This window comes from Neopsephotus bourkii, unplaced genomic scaffold (genome assembly GCF_033783945.1).
Source record: "Neopsephotus bourkii isolate Nb327-2 ecotype Australia unplaced genomic scaffold, CSIRO-AGI_Nbou_v1 NB_1767, whole genome shotgun sequence".
In the NCBI taxonomy this organism is placed as follows: domain Eukaryota; kingdom Metazoa; phylum Chordata; class Aves; order Psittaciformes; family Psittacidae; genus Neopsephotus; species Neopsephotus bourkii.
The window spans coordinates 9,392,745-9,405,114 of NW_026902241.1; the positions used below are offsets into that span (position 1 = coordinate 9,392,745).

The 12,370-nt window shown below is 40.9% G+C and overlaps 1 protein-coding gene across 2 annotated transcripts in view; it reads left to right on the forward strand.

The window, feature by feature from the left end:
• The first annotated feature begins 3,522 nt into the window (after positions 1 to 3,522).
• Positions 3,523 to 12,370, forward strand: part of KIF25 (kinesin family member 25) — a 40,466-nt gene continuing 31,618 nt past the window's right edge. For both annotated transcript variants that reach the window (XM_061378516.1, XM_061378517.1), the window contains exons 1-4: positions 3,523 to 3,712; positions 4,520 to 4,585; positions 8,733 to 8,849; positions 10,461 to 10,599. In XM_061378516.1, coding sequence (XP_061234500.1) covers positions 3,638 to 3,712; positions 4,520 to 4,585; positions 8,733 to 8,849; positions 10,461 to 10,599 — 397 coding nt within the window. In that variant the 5' untranslated portion in view covers positions 3,523 to 3,637. The remainder of the gene's footprint in view (positions 3,713 to 4,519; positions 4,586 to 8,732; positions 8,850 to 10,460; positions 10,600 to 12,370) is intronic.

The window sequence follows — 12,370 nt, forward strand, 5'->3', positions numbered from 1 at the left end:
TGGAACTTTCAAAATCAATGATGAGGGTATTCTACATTTTTAGTGTAAGAAATGTGTGTGCAAAGCAGGGCAGGAGCGGAAGGAACCACAGAATGCCAGAAGTGCTGTTCAGTATGTTTCAATGAAATGACTGCCAGGACCTCAAGGTATGGCTGAGGGGAGTCTTTCATCCATGTTTTGAGGATAGCTCTTGACTGTGAGAACAGCCTAAAGAAAAATAACTTTTGAATACAGAATGTGTAGTCTGGAAGAGAATGGAAACAATCCATTCTCCCCCTGTATGTCAGTCCCTCAGTATAAGCAAGAGCAAAGAACCAGTACAAAAGTAAAAAGTGATTTATTTGATGAGACTATGGTTGTTGCAGCTGTGAACTGTCACAGAAACATTTATTTTCAGACTAAAGTAGTCCAGGGATTGGGGGGAAGGAACTGTGCACTGTACAACAGTGGTAATGCATTTTCAGTGAGAAAACAAGTTTTGAGCTATGCTTTGCAAAGTTCAGGTCAAGTTTGCCAAAGGAGCAAACCAGTATGGTGGGAGTTGAACAGTGATGTGCTTGCTTTGTGTTAGGGACATCAGTTGTCATCCTTCGTAGCACAGCTCTTGATACTTTAACTGATGATGACCTTTGTGATAACTGTATGAAATTACATTTGCATATTCAGCCAGGTCTGCTGCTCTCAGCAGCCCTCCTGATCTGGTGGTCTGTAAGAGATACCCACAGTAATGTACAGCATCACATTCTCCCTTTAACCCTTACCTACAGCCTCTCATTTGGCCCATCACCTGTCCCCAGGCAGAGTTCCAAACTCTCCAGCCAATCACTGACATAAATAGCTATACCCCCTGCCCATCTGCCCAGCCTGTCTTCCCTAAAGAGCCTGTAACCTTCCATTCCAACATTCCAGTCACAGGAACCACCCCACCATGTTTCTGTGATGCCAGCAATATTGTGCGCTTGTAGACATGCACACATCTGTAATTCCTCATTTTGTCCCTGTATTAAAGGCATTTGTATAGAGGCATCTCAGCTGAGCTCCACTGGAGCTGTTCTGCATCACTGAGCATTCATTACAGGTGCTGGCATCCAACTGGTAGAGTTCGGATGGATCAGTGCCACCGCTACAACAAATCTAGTTTAAAGCTGCCTTGACCAGTCTGGTGAGTCTCTGACCAAAAATGCATCAGAAGTGTTCAAGACAATGCTTCCTCAGTGGTATCTTAAGCTTTATAATACACCACTGATGCTAAAATTAAAAGTGGATTGAGGCATTTTCATTATATATCTGTCCCTCTGGTTCCTCAGAGGGACCTGTACCAAGGAATGGCTCTGCATTTGCAGAGGGAAGATGGGATCAAGGTGGTAGAAGCTGAGGGGGGAAAACCCCCAAGATTCTTCAAAGTAGAGAATCAGTGTTGACAGGCATGCTTGGAACACAGCCTTGAAGCATTTCCAGCAGATAGCTGGATTTTGTATTCCTTTCTTGCCTAGATCTCACTGACAGCCTTTTTTTGTTCCCCGTACATCAAGCAACTTCCCCTTAGCTTTGGAGATAGAAGGAAAATGCTATTATGGTGAGTGACAAAACATACTGTAATTGGGGTGGGGGGGGTGGGGTTGTATTTTATTGGTTTTGCTTTTTTTGTACAGAGGGGACTGAGTTTTCAGCACTACCTAACCACCTGCTGTGTACAGAGGAATGACTAAATAAGGGTAGTCTGGGGCTGCTCAGTTTTAGGTTACTAGTTCAAAGTCAGAATGATAGTGAATTAAGTCTTCTCTGTTACAGCCTGCAGAAACCAGAAGCTTAGTATCATTCATAGTGGGTAAAATCCACAGTGAGGCAGAGATCAACCATTACACTTCAGAGGTGATCTTTCTGAGATGAAGCTGAGTTCTGTTGGAACTGTTCTGACTTGATTGCTGCTGCTAGAGGATAAGCATTACATCTAAAAATCACAGCTCAGTGTCAAGAATTGTGAATCATACCCCTCAAGCTACTAAACTTATTCTTCCCAAAATAGCCGATGCTGATAAAAACCTGTCTGCTTTACTTAGTGCCAACATCTCCTAACATCCATAGTATCACAGTACTTTGGAACTCTCTTTTTTGAAGCCTATATCTATTTGTCAGTTCTCATTTTTCCACTGATACAGAACTAGTTGCAAGGATGAACTGTTGAGGAGCTGCCAGCCACTTTGTTGAGGGGTTTTGGTTTTAAACTGAGGCTACAGTTTGTGGAAGTTACAGTATCACCAAGACAGTTGATAGAGCTGCACAGGAATGTTTGGTTTGGTGTGTGATAGGTGGGCTTCATCTGGGTTCCTCTGTAAAGGATCGCTATCCCTTTTGTGCCAGACATGGAGAAGTCCACTGCTGCATGCCCTTGGATTTTCTATTGCCTGTGTGAGAGCGCATTCACCATGTTCAGTACACAGTAACTTGAGACTGCTGTTATGCAGAACTGGATTCCTCCGTAATTATGATGCGGGCTTTGGTTTAAAAAAAAAACCACAAAACAACAACCCCAAACTCTAGTGCAAAAATAGCGTTATTCCCACTTCCAAGAAGCTGACATTTTTGTATCTGATATATGTTCACATTTAATAGCCAAATAGTATTGTGACTGTTTTTAAGATGTTAATCTTTCAGTGCAATACAGTCGAGCACTAAGTAGTATTACTAACATGTATAGCATTCACCTTAGTGTGAGACCCCCTGCCACAGCCTGAATTAATAGCTTCCACCTGGGGCAGCCCATTAGGGCTCCTACAGCAGCTGGACCTGCAGGCTTTGTCCATCTCCTAAGGCTAGCACTGGCTTTGTTCACAGGTGACTAAACAGTTGCAGTTTAAGGGACCTCTGTGTATCACATAGCCCAAGGTCAGAGCTCTGCTTAATTGAGGTTTGATTATCTCCAAGGATGGAGGCATGGAGACTCAACCTCTCTGGGCAACCTGTGCTGGCCTTTGACTACTCTCACAATAAGAAGTATTTAAAGTTCAGATGAAGTTTCACATCTCAGTTTGTACCTGCTGCCTCTTTTACTGTCATTGGGCTTGCTTGTTTTTATAGCCTTCCACCAGGTATTTACAGTGACCAGATTCCCCCTCAGCTGCCTTTCCCCCAGCCCTAACAACAGATGTTCCTATCCTTTAATCTTCTTTGTGGCCTTTTCAGACTTAGCCCATAATACACACCACCGACTGCTCAGGGAAGAAATCCTGTACCCAGTATAGGAGCTCTAAGCTCCCTCATCCTCCTCCCCCTTTGTTGCGGCCACTGACCCTCAACACGAGGCTTGCACCCCCGAGAACCAGTGTCCTGAGGAGGAATCTTTCAGTACCTTAGACCTTGGGAGCGCCAGGCTTCCCTTTTGTCCCCTCCCTACCCTAATCCTTAATCCCACTCAGAGGCCGAGGCCACTTATCCCAAGTGACCCAGCCGAAGGAGGGATACTTCCATCCCTTATGGAGCTCCTAAAGGCCACAGCTGGCGCCCGCTGCTGGGCGGGGAAGGAGGCGGGCCCTGTCACCATGGCGGCCACGCCAGCTGCGTCCGGCATTGGCCGGTTTAAATCCCCTTGGGGCCTCGCTCGGCCCCGCTGTGCCGCGGCGCCGGAGCGGGGAGGACGATGCGGCCGCGGAGCGGGCTCGATCCGGGCTCTGTGTGGGCGCAGCGCCTCCGGCAGCTGGAGCAGCGGTTGCGAGTGAGCCCCGCGCCGCGGCGGCGGGAAGGGAGGCGATGGGCGGGCTCTGGAGCGGCAGGGCGGGGCACCTGGCCGTGTCTTGTGCCGCTGGGGGAGGTGGTGCGGCCCGTCCGGCCCTGTGTGTTGAAAACGTGTGCTCTAGGCTTAACATTTGGGCGAGAATCCACAATACAGCAGCCTATAGGGATGTGGCAGGGGAGAGGCTGCTTCACCTCGCGCTGGGCTGGAAACGGGGCTTCGGAAGTGTGAGGAGCCCTCCTCGGCAGAGCGGGCATGCCCCTGTGAGACAGCGGACAATGAGACACCGAGGAATAGTCCTGCTGCCGCCCTGTTGGAGATGTCCAACAGTGCAGCCTTGGAAATGGACATCTGTGTGGTTGTTTATAAACAAATGAGAGTGTTCTGAGCTGGACAGGGTGTTGGAACATCGGGTCCAAGTCATGCTATGCCTAGAAAGGTTGTACCAGAGGATCCTCGGGGGCCCTTCCAACCTCCTTTTCTATGGCTAGAATTTCCCTAAAGGCCATACATCTGAAAAATGTCAGGAGATGGTTTTATAAAGCAAAAGCAGTTAAAACCTTGTATGGGTGCATTTCTGTGCAAGCAGGCAAAAAGAGTACATGAAATAAAGAGGTGATAAATATTACTGTGCTGAGGAGATTGGGGGTAGGTCGTCCTGTCATTTCAGAAGGCAAAGAAACCTGAGAAACGGAGCAATATAATAATAAAAACTATCATAATAGCATCCATCAAACTCATGGTTACTTCATTTTTACTTTCTGGTGTTGGGTGGGTTTACTTCCTTAGGCCAAAGAAGAAAGAATAGTTGTCCTGGAAACTGAAAATGCTGCTCTCCATCTGAAGCTTGCAGAGGTAATTATTGTTTGTTTGTCCAGGAAGAATTCTTAGGAAAATAAGAAATACACTGAAATCTGCCTCCTGTTTTCAAGGTTTGAACTCTTCACTTGTTAGGGAAATCTATGAAGGGATCAAGACTCATCATTTCTGTGCTTCTATTTGTTTACATATGAATCGTAAATGGTAGCAGTTACAATAGACCCATTAACTAGAAGTTGGCACGCATTTTAATAATTGCTGTTGGTTTAAATCTATAAAAGTGAACTGAGGGAATGGCTCTACTAGTGTTAAATACGGAATACTTCTTTCTGCTTGCAGGAAAATGTATGAAAATCAAAGGTAGATTTTGAAGCAATACTTTTTAGACATAATTAGGATCATGCTTTAGAAAGGACTGTTCTTAGAGTGCAGAAGACATTGTGTTAACAGTAGACTTACCAGAGATGCCCTTTTCCATGTCTGCATAGCACTAGTGTTACACCTGTGTAAAAAATGCAAGGTACTGTTGCAGAACTCGGTCACAGAGCGCACAGCAACAACTGGATGCCCTCATTTCCTTATCTCATTCTACAGAAACATATGTTGTTCCTAGACCATTACTGAAACAAGGAACAGCCTGTGATAATGTTTGGGGTCTTCAAAGGTAGGATTTCCGAGATCTAGAGAATTTTGGGTATTGATCTGTGCTGCTCGAGTAGAGCCAGCTGTATTAGTCGTGATACGGACTGTTGGCCAAGAGTTTCTAATCTGGGCTGAAACATTAGATGGTTGGGTGACCTCAGGAAAGCCATTTGCCTTCCGTGTGCATTTGTTAACACCTGTGGATAAAAGTGGATTTAACATTTTTCAAAGCCTGACTGGAAGCAGATGGTGCATCTGAAATGAGTTTTGGTAGGTATACAGAAGAATACTGGAATTTATGCTGAGAAAATACTGCTATTATTTTTGTTCTGCTTTATAATATTTACCAAAGACCTTAAATATGTCAGCTGATTTTTTTATTTTATTTTATTCTCACAAGCACAGGAAATAAATTTTTCTCATCAGTAAGGTGTATTAGATGTAGGAAGAAGTTGTATGAATATTAGATAATGAAACCTTGTTTTCCAGCGTTTCGTTTTCCAGCACTGCTTCAGTTTATTGAAAAATGTGCTGAAAGATATGCGCACCTACAGACACATGAGGGGCATGGCAGGCAGTGTTACCACCATCACTCAGAAACAATGTCAAATGATCCATGGAAATACTCTGCAGTTAACCTTGTGCTGATGTTTCTAATCAGAGGGTTATTACATAGATTTTCACTTCTTCTTGGTTAATTTGCCCCAGCAATGTGAAAGCATGAGCTAAACTGACATCTGTGAAGTAGTTCTACCTCAATTGAAGAGTCTCTATTAAAAAGAACACTAATTTTAAATAGATGATTTTAAGATTGTGCAGTGTTGCACCTTATCTCCCAGTATTTCATCAGTTACGTTGACCAAAAAAAGCATTTGCCCTCAGCTATCACTGATCCTTCAGATCTGCTGGTGAAGCTGCCTGAACGATTTGAGCTATAAGAAGTTAATTCACAGTGACCAGGTTTAACAGAGGCCTTATTCTTAACTTGTAAAATATAATTGGATTCATTTTGGATGAAGGGAGTTAGGGAGCTGTGAAGACAAACTTCTGATGATAGCTATAAATTAGGATTTGCAGTGTAAATGTTTGCCTATGGGTTGTATCAGGCTAATAAAAGTTACCTCTTGCTGTAGACCTCCCCTTCCTTGTATCCTTAAGACAATCACAGATACCAGCACTGCCACTGTTTTCTGCAGGCTAGTATATTTTAATCTTGACAGCATACTGTAGGGGTTGTTACTGAACATAAGAAGTCACATTCTTTCTCTGTATAGGCAATAGGCTTTTGCCTATTTGGAAATGTGTTTGTCTACCTGCATGCCCCTTGGTTTTGTTATCAGTCTTTGAGGTCCTGATCCTGCAGCCTTCCTGATCTTTCCAGTCCTGATCCTGCAGCCTTCCATACATAAAGCCAAGTCTGCCAGAAAGGATCCAATTGCAGAACTGATATTTTACTTTGGAGAATGCTATTAAGTAGTTCAGTTTCACTTCTGTTTATAATAAAGCTGACTATAAAAAGTTTTATAGTAGGTTTTTTTGCCTCTTATGCACGAGCACAGATTTGCAAGTTGTGGCCTTGGAACAAGTCTGATGAATGCTAAAACTATTTTAATGGAGAAAACCTCAAGACCAAGGCAGCATTTGCAATAAAGATAAACTTTATAGTGGAAGTAATGAGAGGTTAACTGCAATGACAGTAGGATAGACCATTCCATTTTTATTGTTGATGTTGAGCAAAATGTGGGGTCAGGGGGACCCTGTGCAGATGGTGGAAAATGTATTAGATGTTAAAAGTAGGTTTTAACTAGCTTAAGCTTATTTAACAGTAAGGCTTGAGTACTGCAATTGCTTATATATATGCTTTTCACATGTGATTAGACCTACTAATTCTGGTGTGCTACTTGTATGCATTTTTGTCAAGTATATTTGTAAATACCGTTTCTGAGTAACTGCACTCCTGAAAATCCTCAAAGGAAAAGAACATGTGAACACTCTATAGAATCACTCTGTCTGGGAGCTTAAAGCCTTTAAGAACACAAAACAAAACAAAAAAATAGAGGAGTTGGGGGGTTTTTGTTTGTTGGGGGGGGGATGTGTTTTGTTTTTTGGGGTTTTTTTTAATAATCTTTCTCTGCTATTTTATTGCCACAAAACAATTCTTTATATTAGTGCTAAGGCGTGTAGTTGTGCAGAACCTCCAGTTGCACTTTGAAATAGAAAATGCATGCTTTGTGAATGTGAAAAAAGCCACATGAAAAGGTTGGTTTAGATAAGTGAAGTACTTTTATTGGAAAAGATAATCTATCTTTTTTTAACAGCTCCACAATGTCGTATTGTTGTTTTTGCAGGTATCATCTGTAGTTAAACTGCAGTTAAATGTTTACTTTTTACCTACCATTATCAGATGATGTAAGTAGATTTAGCACTTTTATGTTGTACTCTTCTATGTTTTGTTAATTTAAATAACAGGGAAATGCAGGCATAGGATTTATGGTCTCAATAAAGTAGGAAATAAGTCTGTGCTACAGACAAGGGCATTCCAAAAATAAAGAAAAAGGCAATTAGTACTAGCTAAGGATAGATGTCAACAGGTGGCAGGGGAAAGTAGGTGAAGAAGTTGCAGCTCATTTTAAGCACATGGACTGTCAGTAAATGATGAAAATACAGTTTGTCATATAATATAGATTTTGTCATATTACAGCAGTTTGTCATATTATACAGATTCTGTCATATTACAGAATTTCACAAGTACTCTACAGAGATCTTTTTTTGTGTTCATGACCTTCAGTATTTAAAGTTGCGCTATTTCTTTTTTTTTTATTTCAACATCTCAAAAAAAAATGGCCATAAGGATTGCTTTTGCATAGTAAGTAATTTTAGACTATTAGAAAGCATTTTTCTCCACATCCTTTAAAAGTTGTTTTGGTTGCTTTGATCACTGGAGACACAGCTTAGTGCTTTATTGGTACCAATTGGTACCATTTTGCACCACTGCAACTCTACAGAATGTAATGGAATTGGTGTCAGCAGAAAGCTAGAGCAATGAACACTAGGTTGGAGGCTGTGTATTGCCACCTTCTTCAGGACTTTAGCAGCTAAAACGTGTTTGTGTGTCCTTGTTCTATTTCATGTCCTTTCAGAGACCTTCCTGCACTGAATGTAGTTACCAGAAGACATTTAACCCAGCTGTGTAACCAGCCCTTTCCCCCAAGTGAAGGCAGAGTTTTAACCATTCAGATCCACCTCACGCATAAGTAAGAGGTCTTAGGTACTGCAAAAGCATATTAGTAATCAATCTGCTGCTGAGGTTTGCTACCCTAAGGAAGTACAATGTTGTGATGTTAGCCAGTTGCCTCAAGGTGATCCTTCACATGACTCACAAAAAGGTAAAAGCAAAGAAATTACGTATTTACAACATCATATGTGATCAGATAGTTGAATTAAAAATGTTTACAGGGACGAAGGGGACAGAACGCAACAGAAAACACAAGTGCTTTAAAGTGATTATTAGCTGATTTGGGTGTTTTTTTTATTTAAACAGTATCAAGGGTTGGCTGGAAGAAGCACTGATGAAGTATTGCAGCTCTACTCTGCTCATAGCCAGCAGCAGAAATTGCAGAAGAGTTCTGTTGTAATCCAGATGTATGGAGCAATAAAGGTAAAGACATTTAGTAATAATGTAGGCATGATTTATGTCCTGAACATTTATGTGCTTATCATAAGCACATACATATAGTAAAACTCAGGAAACAGTCAGATATGAACATGATCTATGGTTTTACTGCGTTCACAGCAGTGCTTGCAGCAACGTGTGGTCATGCCTGAGTTAGCTTAAAATTTGTAGTGGTTTTGCTGCAATAGGTTGCAAGATCACCTGAGAAGTTGGTAGAAGTGGCTGCTTCTGAGCTCCAGGATCTTTGTATAGGTGCTACCAATATCTGAGCTAGATATTTGTGTAATCAAAACCTTGCAATCCCTGATTTGACTATCATACGGACATCCCCTAAGAAACAGTAACTGTGATATACTCTAACCAGATCCTTCCTAAAAGCATTGGAGAGCTCTGTTGATTTCACTGGGAGTTTTGCTCTGGCAGACCTCAGCAGAGGGAGTAGTTTGCTCTATGCTCACTCAGCTTGTCTCAATTTTGCATGAAAGAGACTGGAACTGTTCTGCCAGTGCCATATTATTTTCTTTTTTTGAAGTACTTATTCCTTAAGTTACCTGAAAAATAGTGAATTCGTTTTAGAGACACTGACAAATGACAGATTTTCTCAAGGCAGTACTGAATGCCTGCATAAAATAACTGAAAGTACCTAGGGAAAGAAAGCTGATTCTTAACAGGCAGAAGGATGTTGTGTAATTGTAGCATCGTTGGACTAGATGATTGTTGTTCCCTTCCAACTGAATTGTTCTGTTCTAATTAGAGTGATTCTGTTCAGTAAATTTTGTGGTGGTGTTTCGCATTTTAGGTTAGTTAGAGCAGCAGAACTGCTTGTGATACAATAACAGCGGACTGAGATGATTTGCTATCAAATATCAATAATTGTTAGGTGAGAAAGCAAAGCTCTCCAAATAAAAGTCTAGATTAATGGTAATCCCATACCTGTAGTAAAAGACAAAACAAAAAGCTAAAGCTTCTTCCCAGTTCTATTTTGTGGCTTTCGAGAGTGAGAAATGTAGTGATTTTTCTCCTTTTAGTTTAGATTATGTTTTATTATTGAAATGAGTCTATTAACACAAAGTCTGTATCCCCACTGGAAAAATAAAATGTCACAGAATACGGCTATTCTCATAGAAAGGCCTCAAACTGGCTTATTTAAGAAATGACTTAGAGTGAAGCTTAGCAAGTACCTCCCAATTAAAGTCTGGAAATTGAATGCTGTAATGGATATATGGCTCACAATTTTTCATTGGTAATTCTGGATATGTCATGTAAGTGGACAAAACACACACATGCTCACACACACTTATTTTTATTTGATGAAATAAGAAAGTCTTTGTTATAACTGAAGCTGTCTTATGGTCGAAGCATGTACCACAATATGGTAAGGATTCATAAAGCCTTGCTGAAATTTTTAGGAGTTGCCATTGCTAAATGTCTTGCAGGATCCTTCTCTAAATATGTTTAAAGACTTTCCTTCACCAACTAGAGGGTTGTTCCTGACGCTGAGATCTCACCATAATTATCTGTGGTGGTGTTATGTTGATTCTTTTTTAACTGCTGCTGTTGTGTCTTAATAACGTATTTTTTGTTCTTGCTGAGAAGAGGCTTAAGCGCGACCTGAAAAGCCTCCATTCATTTGCTCTTGAACTTTCAAAAGACTTTCAGCGTCAAAGCAAGACTTACCTTTACCAAGTTTTGACAGCAGTCCAAGGGATACAGCTGCAAAATGAAGCAGTGCAAAGTAAGGCTCATTACACTTATATTTCAAACATGTAACACCAACAGTGTCATTGTTAAATGTTACTAACATTAAAAGGTTGAGTCTGATTTTTGAGAAACGAGTCACTGAAATTGTAGCGCTTGTTTTTTTGTTTGACATTAGATCAGCAAGGAGTTCTGAAGCATTAGAGTACAAATAAATCTGCAGAGGTTGTGACTGATAATTTGGATTTAGCTTTTGTGTTGATTGCAGCTGCTGCTGATCTGGCTCAGCTGTAACATTTTAAATCTCAAATTCTCAGGCTTGTTGACTATTTTAGAATAGCTGAAGAAAGTATGTGTTGCTTTAGTTGAAATTTGTCTGCTTTTGATTGTACCAGAAAAGGACTCCGGTGATTTCAGAGATTTCTGAAAATACTGTCTAAAATTAAAACAGACTGGATTCTTAATATTTCAGTGTATCATAGGGAAAATTTTTCTTGCAAATCAGAATCCACTCACTAGATTTTCCATCATGCTGATGTAACTGTTTGTGTGACCACACACAGGTCAGGGAGCTAATCCAGGACAGAGGTTCACCTGGCTTTGGAAGCAGATGTGTGAGCACAGCAGAAGGTTTGGTGCAGCACTGAATGGGAGGGGATGAAAAGCTCCTTAACAAGGACTGTCAATTAAAGAAACATAACAGTTCTGAACATGTTTGCAAGCCATCACTCTTCCACAGCTGTTAGTCTAATTACTGATGAAGAGTCTAACTGCGCTCAGTGATGCTTAAACAAAAAAAAACATCATTCCCAGCTCACAGAAGGTTTCCATATAGGTCAATGATATGGGCAAAGTGTGGGGGAAAGAGATGTCTATAATGGCTGCAGGCATGTAGTGGCTGCTTCTGTTGAATAATGAAGAGCAGGTTATTAGTATTAAAAACAGATGAACCCAGTGGCTGCCTCTAGGTTCTGGACCAAAGTACAACTTCTGAATGGCTTGCAGCTAATGCCAAGCAGGAAACTAGGAAAATGCTAAGTCTTTATATAAGTCCACTTTCAGAAAAATTAAAAGTTCAGAAATAATTGGTGCATTAGAAAATTTGTTTTGTGGAGCTTCTGTTAAAGAATTTTTTCTGTGCTTCGTGTAAAGCTTTACAGAAGATGGACATTAAAACTAATGGTTCACTCTTACAAATATCAATATGCCATCTGCTAAATGCAGCAACTTGACTCATTCTCTGCAGATTGCTGTCCTTCACCTCTCTGCTTAAAAGCCCTGGTGTTAAATTAGGAAGCCCCGAGGCTGATTTCTATTTTCATAGTCATCTTCACCATAGGAGGGCTAGTTAGAAAAACAATATTGAGTAATTAGTGCTTAAGTCAACTAAAACTGGATGTACAATGTCCAGTGGGCTTCTCAGAGTCCTCATTAAGAGACCATTTAAGTACTGAAGCAGAGTAGGTTTTGGTTTTTTCTTTCAAGACTCAAGAATGGCAGAGTACCTTAGCACCTGTTGATTTCCTGCTTGTTCAAGAGACTTCAAAGTGTGTGTACACAAATTTATAAATGAAGATGCATATTATGGAGATTACTTAATCAATGGTTTCCAACCTCCTGTTTTGAAAAATACGGTATGATTAGGGGTCAGTGACTGTACTTTGACAGTTTATTGTAACATATTCACATGTGATTCTCCAAACAAAGACATACTAGTATTACTCCACATTTTTCTTGTGAATTTTCTCAGTGAAACTCCTAGATTTTGATTCTCCAACTATTGACTGCATGTATATTACAAAAATAGG